At 48.2% G+C, this 27,573-nt stretch overlaps 1 protein-coding gene across 1 annotated transcript; it reads right to left on the bottom strand.

The window, feature by feature from the left end:
• Positions 1-415: 415 nt before the first annotated feature.
• Positions 416-27,490, bottom strand: Nop60b (dyskerin pseudouridine synthase 1 Nop60B). Its single transcript, XM_077697738.1, has 12 exons — positions 27,398-27,490; positions 27,031-27,077; positions 26,705-26,962; positions 24,881-25,051; positions 17,871-17,997; positions 16,187-16,317; positions 15,440-15,710; positions 4,350-4,468; positions 4,002-4,096; positions 3,897-3,939; positions 3,722-3,811; positions 416-542 (listed from the first exon to the last, which is right to left on the bottom strand). The coding sequence occupies exons 1-12, from the start codon at positions 27,420-27,422 to the stop codon at positions 471-473; spliced, it is 1,449 nt and encodes a 482-aa protein (XP_077553864.1). The 5' UTR covers positions 27,423-27,490; the 3' UTR covers positions 416-470.
• Positions 27,491-27,573: the final 83 nt, after the last annotated feature.

Here is a 27,573-nt window from a genome sequence, read left to right as displayed (position 1 = left end):
AATAATAAATCAAGTAACTGTGCTACAATGTGCAGAACACAGCAGGAAAAAAATGAATTTTTTTTAATCAAAGTTGGGCCATGTGACTAAAGTATGTACAAGGGGGAGGGAGAGAGCCGGTGTTTGCAGCAGAGCTTGCACGCTAGCAGGGCCAATTTTTTTTGCCGACACTTTTTTTGCGGTCGTCTCGCCAGCTCCGCAGATAGTAATGAAGGCCCCAGAAAATTACACCACCATGCTCCGGCTAGCATACAGCATGCTCAGCTCAGCTTCAGTTTGAAACAGCCTGCAGAACACCACCCATGGTCGGCCACCTGGCACTGGGTGCAGCTGCCTGCAGGCGTCCCGAGCGACAAGCCACGGCGTGGCTACATAACGCGCAGTGTAGCCAGTGCAGGAGACAGGGGACAGAGAGTGGCAGGACACAGCGAGCCTGCTCCGTGCCTGGGCAGCCTTTATTGCTGACCCGGTCACTGGTCGTCGTCTTCGCCCGCGTGCTTCTTCTTCTTCTTCTTTTTCTTCTTCTCCGACTTGGGTGTGCTCTGCAGTGGAACCAAGCAACCCTCACGTCAGGCACCGCAGTGGCAGAACAGTGGGCGAGTGCTTCTTTTTGCCTGCCCACAGGCGACAAACATTTGACACTTGCAGCCAAGCACAAAGCAGCACAATGCCACGGCTGAGAATCAAAAGCACAGAACAAAACATGCTAGAACAGCTCACCCAGAAAGTCTACAAAAGACAGGAAACGATAGGCGAAACTGAATGCATGCCTACCTCTGTGACAATTCTTAAAAGTAGACCTTAGCCACCCATTAATATTGATTCCTTCCTTTCCAGTGCAATAAAGTGAAAAAGGATTTTGCCCCGTGTGGCACACTTTTAAATTTACGGGAATGCTTTGCAACTGTAGTTTAGAAATTCTCTTTTACACTTCAATAACTGCTTCAATAACCATTAAAAGCTCCTGTAAAAAAATTCATAAATTATTTTAGATTAGTCGGTGCTGCTACTACACGCAGGGGCCACTTTGGAGAACTCCACTTGCAGGCGCTCGGCGGGCACCCAGAGAATCTGATTGTCACCAAGCGTTTCCATGCCGCCCAGAAGCCCCTGGGTAGGGTGGGACAGAGCAGTATCTGGAGCAGAAATTTCCATTTTAGAGCAGGCGAACCCAAATGTAGTGCCCTTAATCATGCAGACTGTTGCTTCAGAAGCAAAGAATGAGTGGGTTCCAATAGTTTGGAACCGAAGCAAGTACTTCGCGATCACCAGCACAAGAACGGAAATTTACAATCTCAGCTGGGCATTGCGACCTAATAAAAAAAAATTACAAAATTCGGTCAAGCTAAGAACTTCATAAAAACCTTACCACAGCATAAAACAAACACGAATAAGTAGGCTTATAGCTTAGCTGCTGGCATCTCGGAACTACCTCTGAACCACTAGTATGTAATTTATTTGTAATGTAATATATGTAATTTATGTAGCCACGTTCCCCCTTAACGAAGTTTGCCAACTCCCCATTGCCAGCCCCACGTGTGTGCCACCTCTATGCAACAAAGGCGGTTAACCTTGATGTAATGAATTTGCTACGGAGTAAAAGACGAAAAACTAGAGAAAAGCGAAATTGAATAAAGGCCTGATAGTGCGAGAGAGCAGTCCGACACGAATGGCGATGGCGACGGACTACGCTTGCACATTGTTGCCAGACAACGATTTACATTCTGCCAATGACCGCTATATAAGACGAGGGGTGACTTTTGTGCGGATTTTTTTGGAAAAAAACTCGACCTATATTCCGGTTTATACGGTAGTCGCAATTCGTTCGCTCAGTTGAAACAAAGCCAGGACACGTTTGTGAACGGAAGAATGTGCCTTTCTTTACTTGGTTAGCTTGTACACTGTATCTAGCTCCAAGTCAAGGTCGCTTCACACAAGCGCACATGCGACACTTCGCTGACTGGTACGCCAGTAGGAAAATATAAGGCCTCTTGAAGGCGGGAGAAGAGTCAGCGAAGCCAATATAGGTACTAAGGAAATAAAATCAACTGACATTTGTACCGTACAGCGTAAAACTAGGGAGCGGGAAGCACTTTTTTGCGCTGGACGAACAAGCAGAGCGGCCAGCAGCACGACTACGCATCTGCGAACGCTTTTCCGTCTAAGAAATGCAATTGCTAGACGTGAGATATTGTGGAAACTTGGGGGATGCTTACTGCACGAGCGCAAAACAACAAATAGTCACCTGAGCTGCTTGGAAGGCTAAAACTAAATAAAAGTGTAAACTGGTTATACATTAAATACCTTATATTTCCAAAGCCGGCAGCGGTCGTCGGTGGTCGAGTGGCTTGGAGCCCTAGGTATGTCATCGCAAGTGTTTTGCAAGTGACAAGTTCGAATCCCCGCGGGTACGTGCTTTTTTTATGTGTACTTTTTCATTTTGGGCCGATGTTTTTTATACTGATTTCACCTTTTTTTGGGCCGCAACGTTCATTGCTCCACGAACTAGTTCACAGAACGCGCGCAGGCTGGCACTGGCGCGCTAGCGAGTTCTCGTTGGCGTGCTGTTGCCATAAGCACCGACTGCTTGCGGGCAGTGGGCACAGGCCAGAATCAACAGACCCTTGGCGTGGTGCGAACACGCTTTTTACGATACAGGCATGAGTGAGGCAAGCTCCAAATATGGGGGGAAAGTGCATGCATTTGAGCGTCTGCGGGGACGCGGAGGGCAGGGCGTTCATGCACTGCGTAGGCCTCGGCTAGTGAATGCTACGATTCCAAGCCGTCCGAGAGGCTTATGTTATGCATTTTACAGCCGACAATACGGCAGAAGCGCGGTACGATGATTACTGAGATATTGAGAATGCCCATCCAACAACGCCATTGGTTCTGTTTTACAGAACCGAAACCTAAACCAAAACTTGTTTGATTGCTAACCTTGGGTATCGTCCAATCACGGTGCCCCCTCCTCCCAACGTCACAGCCTTAGTTGGTGCGGCCGCCGCAAACCGCGCATGGTAGTTTTTCTTCTTTCGCGCTTTGTGAAATAATTACAGATTTGTCAACCGGATAAACGATGAAAAGTGTGCTAATTTGAGCCAGTCTACGCAGTGCAAGCAAAAGCTGGAGCTTGACAAACTCACTTCAGTGTCCCTTTAATTGCTTCTGGCGCAGCTAATACTGAATGTAGATCAATAATTACAACGGCATTGCATCGCTATATTGGTACTAAGCGACAATAAAGGCCTTCTGTAACTTTTACAAAAGGCTTTTCTGGGTCCCTTTAAGTTACGTTGTGAATACGGGGCAAGTGAGCTTGCTTCTTTGGAGTGCTGTGTAGTGACTCAGTGTGTGAAAAAGCAGCAGGCGCAAGTCACACAGTCTTTTGCTGTGAAATGAATTCTTGAAGGGTGAGTTCCCCATCACTGATTGTGGTTTCGTTTTTGCTTCATTCACGCGACTCGAAACTTGCATGTATTGAAGAATTGTGGATTTTTGTCAACTTCACTATACCCAGGCTTGTTAACTGCACAAACCTCCAAGAATCATTAGAAATGCTCCAGCTGCCCTCCCCCTTGCAAACTTGGATTGCACACCGGCATGCCCCCCGTTCCCCGCCCTTAAGCTCACGGAGCAGAGACTCCTTCGCAGCACTGGCCGCAGCCCCGACTTGAGAGACCAGCGTGGCCTGGGCTTGAAAGCGAAGAGTGGGGGGCCGCACCTGTTCTTGGCCGCTGTCCTCCTCCCCGGCCTGGCCTCTTGGCGCCTCCTCGTCCTCGGCAGCAGCGTCGTCCGGGGCACTCATCTTGCGCTGCACACCAACAGCGGCCCGCTCACGCCCCTGGCCCAAAACAAGGACGGCCCCGAGCGGCACCCAAGTGGGGCTCCCCCCTCACCTTTTTGTGGCCGCGGCCCCCGGCTGGCTGGCTGCTGGGATCCCTGCGCGACACAAGGGCACTGCTCAGCTCTCGCACAACGGGGAGAGGGGGAGGGAGACTCACGGGGCGCCCTCCTCGTAGCCGTGCGGGGTGCTCTCGTTGGGCCGGCCATACTTGTCCAGCTTGCCCTCCTTGATCATCTGCTTCTTCTTGAGGGCCTGCGCAGCACACCCACCTCTCCAGCAAGAGCCTGCCCACAGAGAGGGGCACAAACTGTCGCCCAATTCAGCGGGGCTGTCCTTCCTTTCCATCTGGACTTGCACGTCGGCTTGCGTGCAATACAAGTTGGCTGCGAATCGCCCCCTGTCATCTCAATTTGCGCAGTTCTTTTCATGCCTTTTGTTTCTCCCAAGTAGCCCAAACCAAACCGGCCCACCAGCCAGGCCCCCCCAAGGCAGCAGGGGTTCTCACGTTTGGGCCGAGGCCCCACTTGCGCGGATAGGTGTCCCGCTCCATGACGACCCGCTTGATCTTGGCCACAATGCCGTGGTCGCAGGTGGCAATGGTCGACGTCGACATCAGCGCCACACCTGCACAGCACAACAGCACCCGCTCAGGACACGCCCACAAGGGTGCCAAGGCACCACACTCGCCCCGCTGCACTTCAACTATCAGGATGCGCTGTCAGGCAGTACCCAAACCCCTGCAGACGCAAGGGTGGCCCAAACGCAGCGACAACTGCAAGGGTGGAACAGGGTCCATGGGTTTGGGAGCAGTCCTGGGAGCAGGCAAAAGTGCCTTTTGTAGCAGACTTGGAGCAGCCCAAATTGCCATTTGGAGGAGATGTAACACCGTTTCACAGCATTATGGTGCCTCCCTAATCTCCGTACAGGCCATTGTGCAAGTACCCGCCACGTACCTAATCTCTCTCAGGGTGTCTAGCAAATTGCCCAATTCAATTTCCCTGACTTTTCCAAGTTTTCCATGACCATTTTAGTTGAAATTCCCTGACCAATACAACACGCGCCATTTTGTGGAAACGGTCCGTGAAGCACATAAAAAGCGTAGAGAAAACACATTCTATCATACGGAAAAACACATTTGTTGCAAGCGCCCTAATTCTGAGAATGCACTTTGATTAATTTCAGTTTGTTGTTTGAGGTTTGCTTGCCTTCAGTTACGGCTTCAGAGAGTCTATTTCATCTTGCGGGATAGAAGCTTCAAGTTGCGCTTCACCAAGCACCTTTTGCTTTTTTTCTTGATTGTCCAGGCTTGACATGCAACGTGAACCGCATGGTGTGTTGCGCGTTTTTGACGCCCGCGTCGACAATTCACGCGCGCGGCAGCTTCTGCCTCGCTCAGAAAATGACGCAACGCACGTCGCGCGCGGCAGTGGGAGGAGCCTGACGACTTGCGCCAATGGGGAGCCGCGCGCCTCATGACGGCAGTTTCAAAGCTCTCGAGGCAGCCGGCTGGCTCCGCTAGAGATGTCGAGGCTTACCACCCTGGCAGGTATTGCATGGGCCCTTTCAGTAGCGGTGCGGATGATGTTTTATTGTACCGTTTTCTCCCACTTATAAGCTCCTTTACCTCACAAGCAACTTCGTGCGTGCCTTGTGCGGCATTTTAGAGAGCGCTTAGAAGCGGTCGCCCGAACTCCCGTCACCACTTCGCGGTCGAAGCCGCCGCCAGCAGCACCCCGCACAGCGTGCGGGCAGTTCCGCGCAGAGTTCCTCTATATAGCTATATATATATAAGCTATATATTAGTTCTGCGGCAGCGTCAGCGCGCCTGTGACGTGCGCGTCGTGTTTTCGCGAGCAGAAAACACCCCATACGGTTCACTGGGTTCGCGCTAAACCATGTTCCTTTTTGATTATGTAATTCTGGCTCCTGATGTCACAAGGAAGTTCTTTCAATATTAGCTCCCAAAAAGCACTGCCTTTTAAAATTGCTGAAAAAAAAAAAAGCCCGTTTTGCGTGCGATTTGGGCACCACCTAGACGTCCCTCTGCCACAAATGCACCCAGCAACCTAAGCCAGCTGCGTGAACCGCACGGCGAGTTTCTGCACGCGATTCGTGCGCGGTATTTTCACGGCCGCGTCGACAATTTCGTGCCTGCGGTGGCTCCTTTCCTGCACAATCAAGTGCGTTTGTGCCTTGAGTAGCATTTTAAGGGGAGACGTGGGTCTTGAGATGAACTTTTTTATTAATTGGTCTGTGATAATGAAAATCACTGTGCATATGTGTTTTGTCTTCCTCATTTAAAATATGTAATTAGTTTTCAAGTGGTAGAATTATTTTTTGAGTTATAAAGAAAACACTGGAGCCTAATTAAGTAATTTCTTACGGGCCTTTAAGGAACTTTTTATTCAATTTTTTTTTAAATAAATGGTATGGATGTGTAGCCTAAGACCTGCCATGCATGCTGAAGCTATTTATATTTCTGTAAAGATAGTTGATTGGATAGAATTAATCTAATTATGCCAAGTACAGTTTTCTGAAAACTTAATGACCTCTAATTATTACTCATAACATTTATTTGAGGCAAAATGAGCCAATTAAAATAGCTTCAGCATGCAGTTCATTTTATCCCGAATTCAATGGTATAACACTTGTAGAAATCCTTTGAAAAAAACTACCTCAAAACCCCTGTAAGGCTAGGCACATATGCAAAAAAAGGGAAGCTGAGAAAATCGCAGTTGAAGTTTTACTACAAGTGACAGTTTTATCTATTGAGCATATGAAAAAAAGAAAGGTTCTAGAATGTAGCTCGCGTTTCGCTCAACACGAGCATACCAAGTTTGCTGAAATCAGTTGGTGGGAAAATTATGAAATCCTCTGTCTACAGATGGCACCTGGCAGAAAAACTGAACAAAAGCAAAGCCAGAACGTTGCTTCAATTTTTATGCTGTTGGCATCGCGCCGTCTCTCTTTGGCGACTAAGGCTGAGGTGCCGAGCGTGCACCACAGTTGTAAACGCTATTTTGTTGTGTTACTGCTTCAGTTGTAGCAATCAAATCTGATTTGCATCGCGTGAAGTGAGTTGCAGCGAAGGGGCTGGTAACGGAATGCCCGCCACTGTTCTGTAACGTGCATGCGCTTGGCTAGGTGGGATAACCACGTTTTCGGTTTAATCTACTCGTATATCACGTCACGAACGCACATTGTGCACAGTGCGAACATTTATAATTCTCAAATCGCTCATCTATATGGTAACCTGCCGACGAGGAAGCGCGCGCCGGAGTGCGGGCCGAACCGCCGCAGCATCGTTGATAACAGAATGAACACACTTCCCTTGCGACGTCGGCATGCGGCATCCTCCACTTTATCATTTCTTTTCTTTCTATTTGCTGCTGATCGAAAGATAGACGCACCTTAGTGCCCCCGCAGGCGTAATCATATCGCTACGCTATCGTCTCGGCAGCCCGCGCGGGCGCTAAGCCTACCTCCGTCTCGGCGCCGTTCTCGCGATAAGTCGTTGTCACAGGAGCAAAAAATCGTATTTCAGGCGCTTTTAATAATGCCTGTTCTTCCTTTCGGTTATCGATAGACATCTTTACTTTATTTTTACGCCATGCGGGGCTTTTGCCGGTCCTCGCATAGACGAATACATGAGCCGTTGCCCTGTGATGAGAGTGCCGAGCAGACGACCCACGGCGCCCAGCCATTGAGGTTGCGCCCTGCGGTCACGTGCAGTCAGTAACCAATTAGGCGGCGCGATCCGTCTCTTTTCTACCCCGGTTTTACTCGCAACCAACGGACAAAACGGAGTGGTTCTGGTGGGGAATTGAATACGAAAAGACGCGCTTTCGAATGAGACCAAGATGGACGCCGTGGCGCATGTAGAACCCGAGGGGCGAGTCGTCGAAAAAATGCTATTTTCGCGTCGAATCTTGGCCGATTTTAGCGGGCGTCGGTGCTATAAATTGATATTATGGCTCAAATACGTACTCCTCGGTCTGGATATTTTGCTAACCGGTAGAAAAATAGCTCTACTTTCCGAAAATGGCGATTTCTAAAAATCGATTTTTTGGCCAAATTTCGGGATTCCAAGACCCGCGTCTCCCCTTAAGGGGGGACACTGGTCTTAAAACAATTTCTTTTAATTTTCAAGTGAACTCTGTGAAACTTGTCAGTCTTGCTGCTTTTTTCCCACTGATTTCAAATATGCCAGTATTTTTTCAGTTGGTCAATTAGTTCCCAAGATAATTAGAGATAATTAGCCATTTTTGCCCCCACAATTAACAAAACAGTGTTGGTCACAAAACTGTAATCTTTATATTTTCCATTACTATGAACCCTGCTGAATGCAATCTTGGAAACAGTTTTTTGATGCATTGCTTGGAACTAATTTTACAGCTCATTAAACTTCGGTGTTTGAAATGGGCACTGAAAATGGTTCCTTGCCACTGGTGCTACCGAAGTTTAATGAGCCGTAAAATTAGTTCCAAGCGGTGCATCAAAAAACTGTTTCCAAGATTGCATTCAGCAGGGTTCATAGTATTGGAAAATATAAAGATAACAGTTTTGTGACCAACGCTGTTTTGTCTATTGTTTGATCAAAAGTGGCTAATTATCTCTAATTATCTTGGTAACTAATTGACCAACTGAAAAAATACTGGCATATTTGAAATCAGTGGGAAAAAAGCAGCAAGACTGACAAGTTTCACAGAGTTTACTTGAAAATTAAAAGAAATTGTTTTAAGACCAGTGTCCCCCCTTAAAGAGCGGTTAGAAGCGGCCGTTGGAGCTACTGCACGACTCCGCGGCCGGTGCTGCCGCCATGTTGCCACCGCCTACCGCTCGGCACGCACCGTGCGGGTGGTTTGCGCGCCGGCGTCAGCGCGCCTCGGGCGTACGCGCCGCGTTTTCCTTTGCAGAAAAACCAAAAAACGTTTCATGCGGTTCACGCTTTCGTCGTGCGCGAACGTGTTGTGTTCGGTAACTTCTTGGGGGCCTCCAACACTGGTTTCCCCTATTCTAAAACTGTGTGGGCAGGCCCCAAAGTGGTTTTCCCTGACTGGTACTACTCGATTCAAAAATTCCCTGACAATTTCCTGACTTTTCCCGGTGGCTCAAAATTCCCCGACTTTTCCCGGTTTTCTCGGTCGCTAGACAGCCTGTCTCAGGCGTTCTACCATGCACTAGGACCTACTCTAAACCAGGAACGCAGTTCTTGTACTACATCTAGAGGTTTCTCAGCCCCAGCGAGTGCGTTGCATTATTACCATTCGAAGGCCAAAGCTCATGTGCAGAGTCGAAAGAGATCAGATAACAGGCCTTGCTCCGTGTCCAGCAAACGGCGCTGTTTATGCGACCCCACGGCGGCATTTCGTAAAACAAGGTGTTTGCTCGCACTTTTTCTAGTGAACAGCGGTTTCAGTGCATGCAAAGCTGAGCATACCTTTTTCTTTACCTGTCACAGGGATGCAAGAGTCTACAAACTTTTGCCGCAGACGACGTACCCAACTATAGCGTGTCAGAAGGCCCTATTAATATTAGACCATCCTCCACTAAGCAAAGCTAACCCCAAAGTTGAATTCAATTGAAGTTTACTTGTTCTTTTCTGAATACAGAAAAACGGGGGAAGTGGGGAGGGGGGGGGGGGGGGGGGGGGGGCAAAAGGCAACCAGCATCCCCCAGTTTAGCAGGGAGTTCATTTCAAGTTTCAGATTCATTTCTGTTTCAAGTTCACGGGCGAAAACGAGTAGATACCTCAGAGCAAAAACGCACTGAATTACCAAGCGAGGGCAAAGCCTCCAAGACTGTTTGTTCAATACATGTAGCAATGCAAAGTGGCAGGCGGCAAAGCTAGGACCTGGCGACTAAATTGATGTTAACCTCCAATAAACTATAACCTTTCATGCAAATATTACTCTATTTGTGATGAGACACAAAAACATTTTACTTTCGGCCATTTTTCATTAAATGTGGCGCACAAGCCGACACCCCCAAACACAGCCATGCAAATGCAACACACAAAATTTCAAACAGATGGCGCGTAGCGCCTGCTGCCTCATGGCTAAGCCAAACACGATGGTTTTCGGAGGCTGGGCATCATGGCAGCCGTATCACGCGAAGGTGGGTCTCTAGACTTTTTTTTTTTTTTTCGATTTTTAGTGCAAGATAGATGAGAATTAGCACCGTTGATGAGCTTCTATGCGGATTTCAAATATGTAATTAGTTTTAACGTAGCTTTATTTGTTCATGAAATACAATGTTATTTATTGGGGCATTTCTTACGGGGATTAGAGAAATTTCACTTGATCAAATTTAATAATGATTCGTATGGATATAATGCCACAGTTCTGCTCTGCCAGCTATGCTATTTTTACTCATTTTGAAGACGCTTCCAATGCATGAAGAAGGTGAACACTTAATATCAACAATTTGTATAAAATTGCCTAATCTTTATTCATTTTTGCAAATACGTGCTCATAGACCGAGTAATAAAAATAGCATCACCTGCTAGGTCAATTCAGTACGAATGCAATGGTACCAGTCTTGTCATCCTAACAGAAGAGAAACATTACAAAAGCCCCCGTATGGCACAGCATGGTCTTGCAAAAAAAAACTGAGAAAAGTTCATTTCAAGTTTCAGATAATGGTAACTTTTGCTACTGCATAGCTCCAAAAATATAATTAGCATCATTTTGTAGCTCTGTTCTTCGCGAAAAAGTATGAGACTAACAGTGACTAACACATTTCACAAGGATAACTCTGGAAAGACTGACGTAAATTTGCACGAATACCTCTACTGTTAAACTTCAGAAACTGCATATCCTCTTTCACTTTTTCTGTCAGTGTCTTTTCAGAATACAGAAAGGCTCAAATATCATGTGTTGTTATTTTGTGGCTATCAATGAGACTAAAGCACAGCAGCCACGCAGAACTAGAGATTGTTCTGCAATGCATCTCAAACCTACAGCAAGGCTATATGCACTTTTGTGATCAACGCTTCACTGATACAAATAGCATCACCTGCTCAGGGGGTGAGACAGCTGAACCAGATTTGGGAGCAGTTTTTGGAGCAGCGAAATTTCGGTTTTAGAGCAGAAGAACATTTATTATGTCACCTTAGGAGCCTAAAAAATCTAATTCTTGGCAACTCAGGAGGGGGGAGGGGGGCGGTGCACTTTTTAATCAGTTTTGAACGTACATAACACTGAAACAGCCTTTCAATAAAGTTTTTCTAGCAAATTACCAAAAGGTACAAACTGCACTGCATCTTTACAAACCATTTTTAAATCCTTAGGCTCCATGCATGGATAACATGGAGCACCGTCGAGAGTATCAAATTGAAAAACTACACAATTTTAAGGCATTATTACTATCATTATTATTATTTATTATTATTATTATTAAATTATTATTTGTGTAATCCCAGAAGCTGTACGCACAAGTGTAGAGCCACAGCAAAAGTTGCGCGAAGCGAGGTGACAGTCGTCGCACCCCACAAGCCCTCCCACTTAAATCCCCGAGGTGCATGTTCACTACGATCGTAATTTGAGTAACGTTGGTGTGTTTAGCCACCTCCCTCTTGGCATGACATTTCACTTCAGATAGATGACCATTATTACTGGCGTGCAATAATAGCCCGTCCCGCTATCGGACACTGCTTGGACATTTTGCGGCGATGTCGCCTGAGCCGCCACTTCTGCAGTGTAGAGCGTCCCATTCCCGCCGCTCGCAAGCTCGCTGTCAAAGGCAGCAATAAAAGCATTTATACCACTGCAATGAATCCGAAATTTCACTTCAAGCACGCACCGTGCCTCACGCCCAAGGCCGAAACACGGCGAATTCGCAAGCCCCATGCTTTCATGAACTCCGGTCTTTCGAGTCGCGCAACTTCCCACAACAGACCAAACGACTAAATGTTAATCCAGCCACCCCCATAAGCAAAACAACGGTAGAAATTGGCGAAGACCACTCTGCCTGAAACACGATCAACTGCTTTGCCCGGTGGCCATGTTTTCTTCACCACACCGAGATGGCGGCGCCCAGTGATGTTCCGGAGATACGGTGCTCCGAAGATTGTAATTTTTTCATCAACTTGCACAAGCAGTTTGTCGCCTCAGTACACATAGGTATTTTTTCTACAGGTCTTTGCAATGGTTTTCGATGGGAAAAAGTTTAAAAACTCCAAGAATATAACGTGAGCAACCCGAAATTGTAACCTTCAAAAAAAAAAAAAAAAAAAAAAAAAAAAAAAAAAAAAAACCACTCTCGGGGGCAATTTCATGTAGGTTTTTATAGAATGATCAATCAATTAAACCTTTACAAACAACATCACCATGGGGGTGCTGGAAAATTATGCCGCCAGTAAGAATTTTTTCCTACTCAGACTGACGGGAGCGTTAAACACTGTTTTGGAGCAGTTTGGTGCAATTTTTGCGAATTTCAAGTTTTTGGAGCAGCCCAGAGCAGGAAAACACATTGGTATCAAATCTGCGCAATATGCGCAGCTGTCTCACGCCTGCCTGCTAGATCAATTCAGTACAAAATTATACCAGCCTTCTTATCCTGGCTCAAGAGTAAGATAAGGAAACATCCCGTAAGGAAGAGCCTGGTCTCGCAAAATAAGGAACTGCAGAGGTGCAGGTGGATTTTAATTTGGCGATCAATGCCAGAGTGATACAAACAGCCCCACCTGCGAGATATATTTATTGCAAATGAAATGATACCAGTCTTATCATCCTGGGCCAAAAGCCAGATACTGAAACACTCCGTGAGGCAGAGCATGATGTCGCAAAATAAGATAGATAAAAAATACATCTCTAGTTTCTAACTATTGCTACAGCATTGCCACAATATAAACACCGAGTCACTCTGTTCCTCAGGGGGAAAAAACAAGAATGCGACCGTACCACAGAAACAAAAGGAAAAGCTCTATGCAAGCAATGAAAACCTGTGCAAACAGTGCTGGAAAACTACTTTTTTGCTGAATTTCACAAACGGTACTTGCTACTTTGCACTTCTTTCAACGTCTATGCAAACTAAAGAAATGCACAAACATATTGTGCTGCCCCCTTTGTTTTTCACAAATGAGATCAAAGCACAACAGCTAACTAAATCCGGAAGTTTCCACGCGGCGCTTCTTGGCCCAGATTCGTACGTAACAGACGATCCCGGCACCGCCGTTTACGGCATGTTCCGTCGTTTTTTCGTCCGCTTGCAGAGCGTAATTGGTTGAGGTAAAGATGTCCAAGCATTGCGGCGCGAGACAAAAAGGCGTTGCGACGGAATCGCAGTCACTAACGGCAGAGAAAACGCACCCGAATTGAAAATACTGCGGCGGCGAACGCGCTCCTGCAAAACCAAAGTGAAAAAAAGGAGGGCAGCTCAACCTTTCCGGCCAATCGGAGACGCGGAACAGGGGATTGCCTCGAGCGCGCATGCTCCTGCTAATCAGCGGCTCGTATCTTCGCGAAATCGGTGGCAACGTTCGTTCTCCTCATGTGACGCAAAATACCCACAAAGAAAGCAGCGACAAAGCTAGCCCAAGACAGCCGCCGCCGGCAGGCAGTCTGCTTCGAGTGTGGTGCGCGCGCGAAGTTCAAGCTTTTTTAGCCCGATTCTCGGCGTTTTGCGGCTCCCGCTGGGTCTACAAAGTCGATTTTAAGAATTTTCCCGACCAAATTCAGCGGTGAAACTTTCAAAGTAGGCGCTTGAAGGTATGGAGGCTCCAAAAATGTGTTTTTCACAAAATGCATTTTTCGCGATTTTCGACCATTCTAACACCTGTGTCCCCCTTAACTTTCTCTGGTGAGTGCGCCCACTGTGCGTGCACGTTTTCGGACGTGTTTCACATGGTGTGGGCAGGCCCCTCTAACCCGGCGTACCCTCCTTTTCCTTCCCCCCCCTCTCGAGAGAAAGCTGGGACCCTGGAGAGCCAACGTGCTCTCGCTGCTGCGGAAGCCACAGGAGTCCCGCACTAGGGACCCCTCCTGGACACTGTAAAGGGTCGGTCCTACAGGCCGTCCATATCTCTCCTTTGTAAATACCGTACTTATTCGAATCTAAGCCGATAGTTTTTTTGAAATACTGATATATCAAACTCCAGGGTCGGCTTGGATTCGAGGATTTTGAAATACGCGCCAATTTCCAAGTGAAGTGGTGCACAGCTAGCGCCACCCAGAAAAGAAAGTATTGTAGCCATTACTAGACGAGCCAGTAGCCATTAAGGGCCATAGGCCGCCATTTTGAATTGTGCAGATAGTGGCCTGCATGCGGTGTGGCGTTTGGTTTTGACAGCGCAAAAAGAAGCAGTGCCATTATAGTGCCGCTTTTAAAAGAAACGTTGTTTTAGCTGCGGAGTAGTCGTCGAACGTTCAAGCCGGGCGGGACTTCGGCGTGGATGAAAAAAATGTCCGTCGTTGGAGGACGCAACGGGAGAGGATATTTGCGTGCGCCGCAACCGCCGCAACGAGGTTGGCAATCACCGGACCACGACAATGCCGTCACCATGAAATGGAGATGGCATTGGCTGACTTCGTTCAGACGCAGCGAGCAGCTGCCCTTCCAGTAACGACGGAAGTGCTCCAGGCAAAAGCAAGGGAGCTTTTAAGGGAACGAGGCTTATCGCGGGCACACCTCAAAGCCAGTCGGGGCTGGCTACAGAAATTCACGAAGCACTTCGGCTTTAGCCTCCGTCGTCGAACCTCAATCGCCCAGAAGTTGCCCGGTGATTTTGAAGAGAAACTGATTGAGTTCCAGCACTGCACCTTCATGTTCAATAAACGTGTTTTCCTTTTGTGAACGCTGACCTCGCCTTTTTGTTCGGCCTACATTCGAGGTAATTTTTTTTTTTTCGCGCCTTCGGACTTTCGGGGGTCGGCTTAGAATCGGGGCCGGCCTAGATTCGAATAAATACGGTAGCTAAATAAATGTTTTCCACCACCACCACCCCCTTAATTCAGGCACAGGACGGCGCAGGTAAACACGTTTGGCGCTCAATGGCGCAGCTGTTCCACCCCTGCGACTTCCCCACGAGAAATGAATTGATATCTGGAACCCGACTCCAATGAGCACTGATACCCCATTACAGCAAGGTGTGTTTACTTGCCCATCAGTCACCTACCACAGATATTCGACTCTCAGTGCCTCATCAATTTTCAGTGTCTCACATTTCAATGCAATATTCGAGCAGGAAAACACTTTCAATATCCGTTTTCCGTAAACAGGTCGTGCGCAACACCCCAAATGCATGCACTGTTCATGCGAAACAGCAGAGGGGGAGGGGCCACACTTTGATGTAGCTGCAAGCCGTACCGAGACAAATTCGGTGCCCAGTGCGTTGTAGTGAGTTTGTAATCATCAGCACTGTGCTGTCCAATAAAAAGTGAAGGTCTCTCAAATGACAACCAGGTCACACAAAAAGTGCATACTGCTTTGCACATGTGAAGCATTCCATGTTTCACATGTGCACGCTAACCCGTCTACCTGCCTGCCTCTTTTGCTGCAATCAGACACCGTGATACGATGCCATGACCTGCAGGTGGTGCGTCTGCTGCCCTGCTCCCCAGCTTCCCCTTGGCCACTGTCCGTGTAAGCACCCACCGACGCAGATGGCCTCGCCCTTGGTGGTGATGATGACCACCTCCGAGTTGGCCTCGATGCCGTCCTCGTAGCGCAGCACCCCCGGCAGCATCACCTTGGCCCCGTAGCAGACGGCGTTCACGGCGCTGTCCTTCATGACGATGCGCCGGTGCGACACCAGCAGCCGCTCCAGGGGCTGGATCACCCGGCGCAGGTACGCCTCGTCCCGGTGGTGCTCGTACAGCCACTGGGCGTCCAGCACGTCGTGCATGGTCACCAGCCCGTCCGCCTCCTGCAACATCCCCGTCCTGGTGGGACACCCTCGCCACAGAGCCCGCCCACGCCGCTGCCAGGGGCTCAGCGGCTCGGCAGCGTGCAGTCGTTGAGCTAGTGCACTGGGGAGGGGTTGCTGCGGTTGTGGCATCCAATTTTCAGCAAAAGTGTGATCGTATTAAACGCACCATTGCCAAGGGATGTTGGCCCGGAATAAAAAAACGTATTATGCAGAAGCGTATCTGGCTTTGGATACGGCCGTGTGCAGCTTTGACAAACACACCACAGGTTGACAGTCAGGTAGAAACCACTATGCAAGACAACGGGTGGGTGACTTTAGCTTGACATAATTTGTGAAAAAATCTTGACACATTCCAGTTTAGACGGTAGCTATCCAAGCTTTGAAATTTTGTGTCAGTAACACTTTAAAACTGAGCAGTCAAGCTGCAGTTTTTGCATCCCCTGGAAGAGCAGGAACAGAGTGCAGTTACTCACCGCCTCGGACTGGATGCCGGAGCGGACGCGCCGCAGCTCGGTCATGACGGCGCCCGTGCCCAGCAGCAGGCCAATGTGCACGCACAGCGTCCGCACGTACGTGCCCGCCTCGCAGCTCAGCCACAGCACCCCTGCACGTGCGGGGGGAAGAGCAGTTCTCGGGGGCTCTTGGGACTTCTTTCAGGTAACCTTTGCTGCGGGTCTGCACAGCTGCCGTGTGCCACAGAAGGGCAGAAGGGGATGCCACCCGGGTTGCTGGCCCCTCGTGGCCTGCCACCACCAGCGCCCTCCTCCTGCCCCTACTGGGGCATTTCTGCCAAGGCCTGGGACCGTGCTGGTCGGTCAAGGGAGCTCACACAGTCTGCGCTCGTTACAACGAACTTGCGCACAACACACTTTCGGATGTAACACAGCACACTGCAACGGAAGTGTGGTCCGTCTATTTTGTCAATGCGACAGACTTGGTTTTTAATGGACAGCACTACAACAGACTACCAGAGGCTACAGTCGACGAAATTAGCGGCAGAATTGGGCATATAGAACATACTTGAGCACACATCTAAATTGCAATCGGCAACATTGGTAGCAGGGATGCGTGGCTCGAGGCATTTCTTCTGAGCCACTCTTTCCGAAGAGCAAGTGAGCAAGGTTCAGTGAAAGTGAGCAGCGGTCCTTTGGGGAGCCATTTCTCGCTTGCTCAGAGAGCTGCGCCAAACCAGGTGGCTCTGGATGAACCGGTACGCGTTCTGGTAAAGCCAATAGAGCCGGATCGGCCGATTCAACCACATGCGTTCTGCACCATCTGGGCGAGAAAGCGGAGCCGTCTCGCTCCCCCCTTAATGTACTCGTGAGATATGCCACCGAAGCTGCAAGGATTTTGCACTGGTCTGTTGAAACATGATTACCTTACATCTTCACTGTATCCACAAAAAATAAATAAAACTGAGAAATGTAACGCAACAGGTAACTGTTGCATTAAAAAAAAAAAAAAAAGAAGAAGAAGAAGAAGAACAAGGAATGAAGGAAGGAATCGTCAAAGTACTCCCGCGAAGCTTGCAGAAGCATGGAAAAGCACAATTCTTATTTAAACACTATGACTAGATGCTCACCTGTGACACTTTGAACTTCGTTCACAGTATGCCCATCGGCCAAGCGACATTGCTCACCGCCACAAGGTGGTCGCCCTGTTCTGTGAGGAAATCTGCAACATGCCTCTCCAGCTTGACGCGACGGCCACAGCATGGCCCACAGAAACCTTTCTGGCCGGGTTTGCACATGAAAAGGCTAGAGCAGCCATCCGATGGTTGATGCATTCAGTCTCTCGAAACGGGCACTGTTCTGAGCGCAGCACGTTGTCATCACAAGGGAAGCTGAAGAGGAGCGGAAACACCCGAGGGCAACGAAAACCCCCAAGGCCTCGGCACAGGACGAGACGAAAACAGGGGCAAAGGCAAGCGCTCTAGAATTGATATCTCTGCGGAATAAATTTGCGTAAGCGCGCCTAGGGGCCGCAGACTCCACAAGTAACCCCACTGTGCTTAAAACTCGCTTCAGTGCCTCTCTGGAGAGAGAGACAGAGGTCAGGGCATCGTGCTGACTGCTACCCAATGCTGGATCGTTAGAAATTTAACGGGTCTGTGTTACGCCAGGCCGAGAAGTGGAGCTGTGTGAAGCAGAGACGTACCCATGTTGTTCTTGGTGTTGAACTCGTACAGCTTGCTCTCGTAGATGGTGCGGATGCGGAGCTGCCGCTTGACGGCCGAGATGAGTGGCGGCCGCTGGAACATGGCCCCCGTCAGCTTCTCGCATGCCTGCAACAACACTGGGCTCGTTGGGGGGCCTACGTCCTCCCAGCCGGCTCTGTCGCGCCCCCCTCCCCCCTGCGCTCTCGAACTCGGTGCTGACAAATTACACGTGGGCAAGTAGAGTTGCTTCTACGATGCACCATCAGACAGCACTAAGGAGTGCAACAAAACAGCTGGCCTAACGGCACGTTAGAAATCCATGCCCAAGCACTACTCCTAGCGTCCCGTGACAGTCCCCAAATCGTCCGTTCCTGAGAACCACGAGCCACCGTCCTGCATCAGTTTTAAATGTTAGCGTTACATTCACAAACATTAGAAGTGTAATCCCTAAACGCGATCAGCTTCAGAGCCTCATCGAAGATGCCAGTGCTGACATTGTAATACTGACAGAAACTTGGCTACACGAAAACAAAGGCGACAATGAAGTGCTTCCCTCTCACCTAAATTTTTCTCTTTATCGCCGCGATCGTAACGACCATAGTGTTCTCAAGCTATCAAAAATAACTTATCATCTTCGATCATATCGCCGACGAGAATATCGAACTAACATGGTTTGCATATCCGATCCTCCCCGGAAATTAATATTTGGTGTTTGCTACAGGCCACTGGAAAGCCTCCCCAATTTTTGTAACATGTTCCACAATTCTTTAGCCTTGGTTGAAAATAAATATCCCAATACACCCATCTTCACACTTGGTGACTTCAACTACCCACAAATCAGCTGGCCTTTGCTTTCAACCCCTGACAGGCCTTCTGAAGAAGCAGAGCAATTCCTAGACGCAACCTTCATCAGTCCATAACATGCCCTACCAGAGGCAACAACAAACTCGACTTGCTGCTAACATCCTGCCCTGATGACATTCAATCAGTAACCGCGCTGCCCGGGGTTAGCCATCACAGTTTAATTCATATTTGCATGGCTTCCCCACTAAAAAGGAAATCACCCACAACGCAACTTATCACAGATTATAAGAGGGGAAACTTCGATGCCATTAACAATGATCTTGCTCTTTCCTTCGATAGCTTCCAAGATACTTACTTAAACAGATACATTAATGTCAACTGGGAACTGTACAAGACTACGTTACGTAATATTAAAAACGGACACATTCGCACAATAGTTATCAAATCCATGAGTGGTTTACAAAACGCCTAAAATGCCTCCGTAACCGCAAAGAGTGCCTTTACAGAACAGCACATTCAAACAACAGCTCTTTAGCATGGGAACGTTACCACACATGCGCTAAACAATATATTCAAGAACTAACTACAGCAAAACAAAAATTCTTCTCCGAAGATCTGTTATCCATTCTTCAGACCCCCAAAAATTCGGGTGCATCCTATCACCCATACAGCTGCATAGCACTTACAAACTCGGACGGAGTGACTATCGACACAAACCAATGCCCTGAACGATCACTTTTCCTCTGTATTTTCCTCTGCCAGTGACACTGTTGCCGTCACACCACTGGACCCTCCCCCTATCGAAGTGCCTGATATTGTAATCTGCCTTGAGGGAATATCTAACCTTATAAAAGCTCTTAAACCTTCATCTTCAGCTGGCTGCGATCAGATTAACAGTAAACTACTCAAAAAACCCTACTCCTCACTAGTCAAATTTTACCCCTAATATTTACCCAGTCACTTGACACCGGGCACGCCCTGGATGATTGGAAAAATGCCCGGATCGTACCAATTTTTAAATCCGGTAACCCTGCAATGCCAGCTAACTATCGTCCTATCTCAATGACCAGCATGTCATCTAAACTACTTGAGCGCATTCTATTCTCCAACATAATGACCCATCTAGAGTCAATCAACTTTTTTTACCCACACCAGCATGGCTTTAGAAAATTCTACTCGTGCGAATCACAATTAGCAGACTTCACAAATGACTTAGACAATATATAGACGCCAATCTCCAAATTGATGCCGTCTTAGACTTTTGACCGGATTCCCCACAACCGATGGCTCGCTGAACTTTCTAACCTTGGAATTCCTTCTAACACAATTTCCTAGCTCAAAATTTCCTCACCAATCGTAAGCAATTCACAACTGTCAATGACCATCATTCGTCCCTCACCGAAGCGACGTCCGGGGTCCCACAGGGTGCGTGCCTCTCGCCCCTGCTTTTCCTAATTTACATTAACGACCTACCGAATAGTATTGTTAACCAGTTAAGACTATTCGCTGACGACTGCATCATTTACACTACCATCCGCAACCCTGAAAACAGCATTACTCTTCAACATGATCTCAACCATATCAAAACATGGCGTGATCAATCACTAATGCCACTAAACACAGAAAAATGTAAACTGGTATCACTCGTAAAAACACCGTAATACAGTTCTACAAAATTAACCCGTTCCCGACTGCCGCTGCAGCATCCTACAAATACCTTGCAGTTCATCTCTCAACTACTCATTATCCCCATCATGGACATTACACATACAAACCATTTGCTTAGACGCCGCGCGCACGCTCGGCTACCAACGCCTAAATCTAAAACTTGCCTCTCCAGACACCAAAAAACTAGCCTACCCAATGTTTGTATGGCCAAAACTGGAATATGCATCCTCAATTTGGCATCCCTCACAGGCATACCTCCCTCACAAGTTAGAAGCCATACAGAATCGTGCCACCCGCTTTACCTGCTCACAGTACTCCACTAACACCAGCGTCACCGCACTAAAGCAATCTCTGAACCTGCATCATTCACTTGAGTCACGCCTCTGCCTTCTCCATGCCTTTTGCTATCACCCGAAATCCAGACACACTCTCTTAAAACCGCCACCCCGAACCCCGTCCCATATCAGCCACAGCAGCGTCATAGCACGACGTACTTCATCAATGCTCAACTCATTCTTCCCTCAAGCAATAACCCTCTGGAACCATTTGCCCCTTACAATAGCCTCATGCGCAGATCGCAAATTATTCCACGAAAAATTGCTCAACCATGTTCCGTAATACGTGCGTATCAAATGTGCCTCATGTGTTTTCTTTATTTTTACTGCTGTATCTTTTGCACTTTTGAACTGCATTTTTTGTAATGTACTTTTGCATTTGCCGCCATTATTGCAATTTGTTCTTTTTCTTCCCGCTTTGTTGCCTTCTAATCTTTTTTTTCTTGATGCTGTGTCACACGTTTCTGCACAGCCCCCCTTATGTAATGCCCTCAGGGCCCTTAAGGTCGGAATAAATGAAATGAAAATTTGTCTAACTATGCGACGAACAGTTTTCAGAGAACTTAATGAGCTCTTATTATCACAAAACATTTACAGGGGTGGAACAGGGTACATGGGTTTGGGAGCAGTCCTGGGAGCATTAAAAAATGCCCTTTGTGGCAGGTTTGGAGCCGCCAGAAAGGCCAGTTGGAGCAGATGTACCCCTATTTCACAGTGCCTCCCTAACTTCCCTACAGGCCAGCCCCCTGCTATGCACTAGAACCTACTCCAAACCAGTAGCGTATTTTTTGCACTATATCGGGAGGTTACCTTCGGCCCCATCAAGCGTGCTGTGTTATCACTGTTCAAAGGTCAAATGTTTGATGAAAATCTGAATTCATTGTAACCACCCCTGCATTGGCCCTGAAGGGCCTGCAGTATGTTGAAATAAATAAACAACTACATAAATCTCACGCGCAGAGTCGAAAGGGATCAGGTCACAGGCCTTGTTTCGCGCCAACGGCGGTGTTCAAGCAGATTCACACACAGTGGCAGTCTGTTGAACAAGGTGTTTGCTTGCATTGTTTCTGCCAAACAGCGGTTTTAGTACAAGCGAAGTTGAACAGCTTTGTCTTTGCCGGTTGCAGAGTGGCGAGTGTCAACGAGCATACGCTGCAGACTACCATATTTATTCGAATTAAGCCGACAGTTTTTTCGAAATACTGATATATCAAACTCCAGGGTCGGCTTGGATTCGAGGATTTTGAAACACCCGCCAATTTCCAAGTGAAATTGAGGTAAGTGGCGCGCCGCTAGCGCCACCCAGAAAAGAAAGTATTGTAGCCACTACAAGATGAGCCAGTAGCCACTTAAAGGAGCCATGAAGAGAAAACACAACTTCATTTAATTTGAAAGAACTAGGATTCAGTATCTCACTCAGCTCCATTGCAGCCACAAAAGATGTTTTTTAACGAAAAAAAAGGAAGAAGTATTTAAAAACTTTCAAATTTTGCGCCACAGTGATGCGTTATGAGCAAGAAGGACGTTATACGGGCCAACAATAAAACATAATTTTCAGTGCGTTAACTGCACGTTAGCATTCAAGTGATGCGGTAAAATGGAACTAGAGGCCCCATTACAGACGTCTAGTCATGTGTCGTCATGACAGCTCAGTTAGGCAGCCGTCAATCGCACAAACAAGGTTCCGTGACGTCATAGAAAAGTTGCGGGAAATTGGCTAGGGTGTCGCGACTGCTTCACACGTTTTCTTTAATATCCCCGTTATTTGTTCAAAGATTGCGATGATATTGGTATCATTGTTATCGGGACTAAGCAGTCTTCCTAATAAACCCAACTTGTATTTTGTCTTCATGGCTCCTTTAAGGGGCCATAGCTGGGGGCGATGCCGCCATTTTGAACTGTGCGGATAGTGGCCTGCATGTGGTGTGGCGTTTGGTTTTGACAGCACAATGGCACCAAACAAGCGGTGCAATTATAGTGCCGCTTTTAAAAGAAAAGTTGTTGTAGCCGCGGAGTTGTCGTCGAACGTTCAAGCCGGGCGGGACTTCGGCGTGGATGAAAAAAATGTCCGTCATTGGAGGACGCAACAAGAGAGGATATTTGCGTGCGCCGCAACGAGGATGGCATTCACCGGACCATGAGAAGGCCGTCACCACGAAATGGAGATGGCAATGGCTGACTTCGTTCGGACGCAGCGAGCAGCTGCCCTTCCAGTAACGACAGAAGTGCTCCAGGCAAAAGCAAGGGAGCTTTCAAGGAATGAGGCTTATCGTGGGCACACTTCAAAGCCAGTCGGGGCTGGCTACAGAAATTCATGAAGTGCTTCGGCTTTAGCCTCTGTCGTCGTACCTCAATCGCCCAGAAGTTGCCCGGTGATTTTGAAGAGAAACTGATTGAGTTCCAGCACCGCATCTTCATGTTAAATAAATGTGTTTTCTTTTTGTGAACGCTGACCTCGCCTTTTTGTTTGGCCTACATTTGAGGTAAGTTTTTTTTCTCTTTTTATGTGGCTTCGCACTTTCGGGGGTCGGCTTAGAATCGGGGCCGGCCTAGATTCGAATAAATACGGTACTTAAAGGAGCCATGAAGAGAAAAAACAACTTCGTTTAATTTGAGACAACTAGGATTCAGTATCTCACTCAGCTCCATTACAGCCACAAAAGATGTTTTTTTAACAAAAAAAAAAAAAAAAAGCAAGAGGTATTTAAAAACTTTTAAATTTTGCGCCACAGTGACGTGTTATGAGCAAGAATGACGTCATACGGGCCAACAATAAAACATAATTTTCAGTGCGTTAACTGCACGTTAGCATTCAAGTGATGCGGTCAAATGGAACTAGAGGCCCCATTACAGACGTCCAGTCATGTGTCGTCGCGACAGGTCAGTTAGGCGGCCGCTAATCGCACATACAAGGTTCCGTGACGTCATAGAAAAGTTGCGGGAAATTGGCTAGGGGGTCGCGACTGCTTCACGCGTTTTCTTTCATATCTCCGTTATTTGTTCGAAGATTGCGATGATATTGGTATCATTGTTATCGGGACTAAGCAGTCCTTCTAATAAACCCAACTTGTATTTTGTCTTCATGGCTCCTTTAACTAGAGCGTGTTAGAAGGCCCGATTAATGTTGGCTGGGGCCTAGCAGGCGTGCAGCTATAGAAAGTTGCGGGCAACAAAGCTAGGACCACCCAAAATGAGCAACTAAATTGATGCTCACCTCCAACAAGCTACAAGTTTCACGCGAATATTGTTCTGCTTGCGATCAGACTCAAAAACATTTTGCATCTGGCGATTTTTCATCGACTGTGAAGCAGCGGCCGACACCGCCAAACAAAACCCTGCAAATGCGACACAAAGAAACGCAAAGAGAAGGCACGTGGTGCCCGCGGCCTTGCAGCTAAGCCCAGGCCAAATCCCATAGCCACTCATAGCACTGATGAACCACAACTGCCTAGATGAAAGAGAGAAGGCGACCATCATGACGGTCGCATCTTGCTTCGGCGCAGGCAAACAAGTCTGGCGCTTAATGGCGCTGTTCCACCCCTGCATTTACTTCAGGCCCATTGAGCCAATTAACAAAGCATCAGCATGCAGTGCATTTCATCCCGAACTCAGCAGTATAATGCTTAGAGAAAACCTAAGAAAGAAAGAAAGAACACCTGAAAACACCTGTAAGGCTAGGCACATAGGCAAAAAAAAAACGGAAGCCGAGAAAATTGCAGTTGAAGTTTTACTACAAGTGACAGTTTTATATAGTGAGCATGTGAAAAACGCTTTAGAATTTGGCTCATTTTCCGCTCAACACCAGCATACCAAGTTTGCTGAAATCAGTTGTTAGAAAAATCACAAAATCATCTGTATTATATGGATGGCACTACGCAGAAAAACTGAACAAAAGCACAGCCAGGAAGTCGCTTCAAGCTTTATGCCGTTGGCAGCGCGCCGTCACTCTATGATGACCAGGGCTGAGGTGCCGACCGTGCACCACGTCTGTAACCGTTTATTTTGAGTTATTTTAGTGCGTCATTTCAGCGAGCAAATCAGCTCCGGGCAATTCGCACATTACTTGCCTTGCTTCGCCCAGTGGGCAATTTTATTGGCCCCTTTGTTCCCGACTCTTCTTTAACATTCCGCGTACAAAACTACAGGCAGAGAGAGAGAGAGAGAGAGAGATAGAGTGCAGGTGCCTGCTGGGAAAGCCTGACCTGGACGACGTGCGCGTAGGAAGGGGGGTCCTGGTGCAGCTTGAAGATGGTGACGTACTCCTTGCCTGCACTCTGTTGCGACTTGGCCAGCCGCGTGGTCCGCTCAATGCACACGATCAGGCAGCCCGACGTCTTGGGGTCCAGGGTGCCGCTGTGGCCCGTCTTCTCCACCTGACGGGCAGGGGGGGACCCCCGTCAACCTTCAACGGGCACAGCTCGCAACTGTTCTTGCCCACTGCAGAACGCTCTCGGTTCCACTGCCATTACGAAACACCCCCAAACTACTCCTTGCGAACCAATCACAAGAAAACAACCGGGACACCTGATAGCAGCATAAATGCTGCTTACATCAGCCACTACGAAGCATCATGAAACATTACATCACTACGGAACAATGTCAACAGCACTTCTGTTGAATGCTTTGGAAGCTAGAACTGGTAAGCTACAATTTTAATACACGATTATTGGGCAGACCTCGCAAACTCTGCCTTTCTATAATTTCACTTGTGCACTGCATGAGCCCTGCAGAGTTTTACTGACGCCCACTTCGCTTTGGCGACGTCAGGCTGTGCTCACAGCTGCACGATGGCGCATGCACCGCTGGAGACAAAAGAGGACAGCACCTTCCAACAGCTCTTTCAGGATTGGATGTTAAATCTCCTGCTGGCTATGTGCGAGTTATCATCATCATCATGTAGACTTTCCCATGCAAGTAACGGGCAGCAGCCATGGCTTCGGTCTCGCTTCCGTTAACAACACCTCTGATTTTGATGTCTCCCGGCTTGCTGCACAATCGACAGTGCTGTCGTCACCCGTTAGCAGCAAGTGCTACTCCATCATGATTTCAAGTTCATGCATGACTGACGAATCAAGCTCAAAACGTGAAACAACATTTTTGATGAACTTTTCGAACTTATAGTTCTCATTCTCACAGTCCCCGCGTCGTCTGCACCATCCGAACGATTCTTGAGTGCCCCGACACGTATGAAAACTTGCCTTGGAAAGTCAACGCCGCAGGAAAGGTTTGCTGGTCTACTGCTATCGCACGTTCCCTGTGCGCTGACGGCAACTCTGAGCTTAGACTCCTTAGTTCAGATGTTTGCTGCTCCAGTGTTCCCGCTGCTTTTGCGACCCGTCCAAGACTTTAGCATAACGTCTTTAGCATCTCCGAAGCTGTACTGGGTTTTTTCATTCCCGTATGACCCATTCTGTTTCTTCCAGACCTGGCAGACTACTTATTTTTCCATGGTTTCATTAACTTTCCTTGGTCCTTGCTATAAGGCAGGAGTGGGCACATATTTAACAAACCCCAGCCTTGGAATATACTCCCATAAAAGGCACAAGTTATTGTGAGGTATTGGGTAAACACATCCCTGAAACATATTTCTCAACGACATATATATTCGATACAAAGCCACTTTCGTTGTCCGTGCTGGAAAATGAAACCTGTGCGAGCTGTAAACAAGGCAACAATAGAATTAACTCGTTCCTAAAGTAATCAGAGATAACAGTGGTTATATGCTGCTGTCGTCGCAGACACCTTAAGAGCAGCCTAGAGGCGTGCAGAACCGCGTCCCCGGATAGCTCTTGTTGGCGTTCGAGCACTCTACCAAGACGCAGCTGTTATTTGAAGTTCCATAAACGTACTATTTGCCCACAGACAACGCCATAACAAGTTGTTTCGGGCGTGAAATGGCAAAAAGAACCAAAACACTGCATGACCCCTATCAGCCATACAGCGCTCCTCCCGTAAGGGCCGCGGGGAAGCGGCGGCAGGCGGCGCAGCGATCGCGAAGCCTGAAGAAGGGCGATTAGCAGCAGTACCTTGAGGATGCGCTTGACCCAGGCGACCACCTCGTGGGAGGAGGGGTTGCTCGGCTTGTCCAGGTTTATGAAGCCCGAGCGGATGTACTCGCGCAGCTCGCGCTTCAGCGGGCTGCTCCCGTGCGGCATAGGCACGTAGTGGTTGGTCCGCACGTTCAGCCGGTCGAAGTTCTTTAGCAGCAGCGGCCACTGGGATGTGTTGAGGCTGCCGGCCTTGTCCGAAGGCGCGATCAAGAAGTCGCCTTCCGCCTGCAAGTCCTGCGCCGCGCGCGACCATACTCAGATCGCCGCTTCGATCGAGGGGCCAGGCCAGGCGAGCAACTCACCCCGAGGTTCTTGCGCTTCTTCTTCTCTCTTCTGGCCGACGACAGCACTGCGGGAGAAATGGTGGGAAAGCCATCGTCACGGGGACGGCGGCAACACAGACACGCGCATCGGCCACGCATGCACGCTGGCCGCGTCGGCCGGACCCGCTCAAAGCGAGCCGCCACACGCGCTAGCTGCACGCGGCATCGCTACCTCGCGCGCCAAGCCGCCACTTTCAACGTTGCGCCATGTGCAGATTCCGCCGAACCGTTAAAGACGAGCGCGGCCGAAAGCGTCATGCGGTTTGCCGCGAAGCAAGTGCAATTAGTCAGGAAGCTGCTAAGCGATGCGACGGAATCGTTCCAAGTAGTTCGTAAGCGTTAATACCATGAGCTTCTTCTATTTCTTCCATGGCGAGTTTAGGGCAACACGTGTTTCAAGAAAACATTGGCCGGATGCTTCTCCCAAACTGCACCAACTGCACGCACGATGGCGCGGTTTTAAAAAAAATACTGATGTCGCTACTCCTAACATTGCCTCAAAAAATAGGCAAAAAATATGTT

This window comes from Haemaphysalis longicornis, unplaced genomic scaffold (assembly GCF_048455015.1).
Source record: "Haemaphysalis longicornis isolate Haplotype H1 unplaced genomic scaffold, Haemaphysalis longicornis Haplotype H1 scaffold_2, whole genome shotgun sequence".
NCBI lineage: Eukaryota > Metazoa > Arthropoda > Arachnida > Ixodida > Ixodidae > Haemaphysalis > Haemaphysalis longicornis.
The sequence above is the reverse complement of the archived record's forward strand: the minus strand, read 5'-3'. Positions and strand labels throughout refer to the sequence as shown.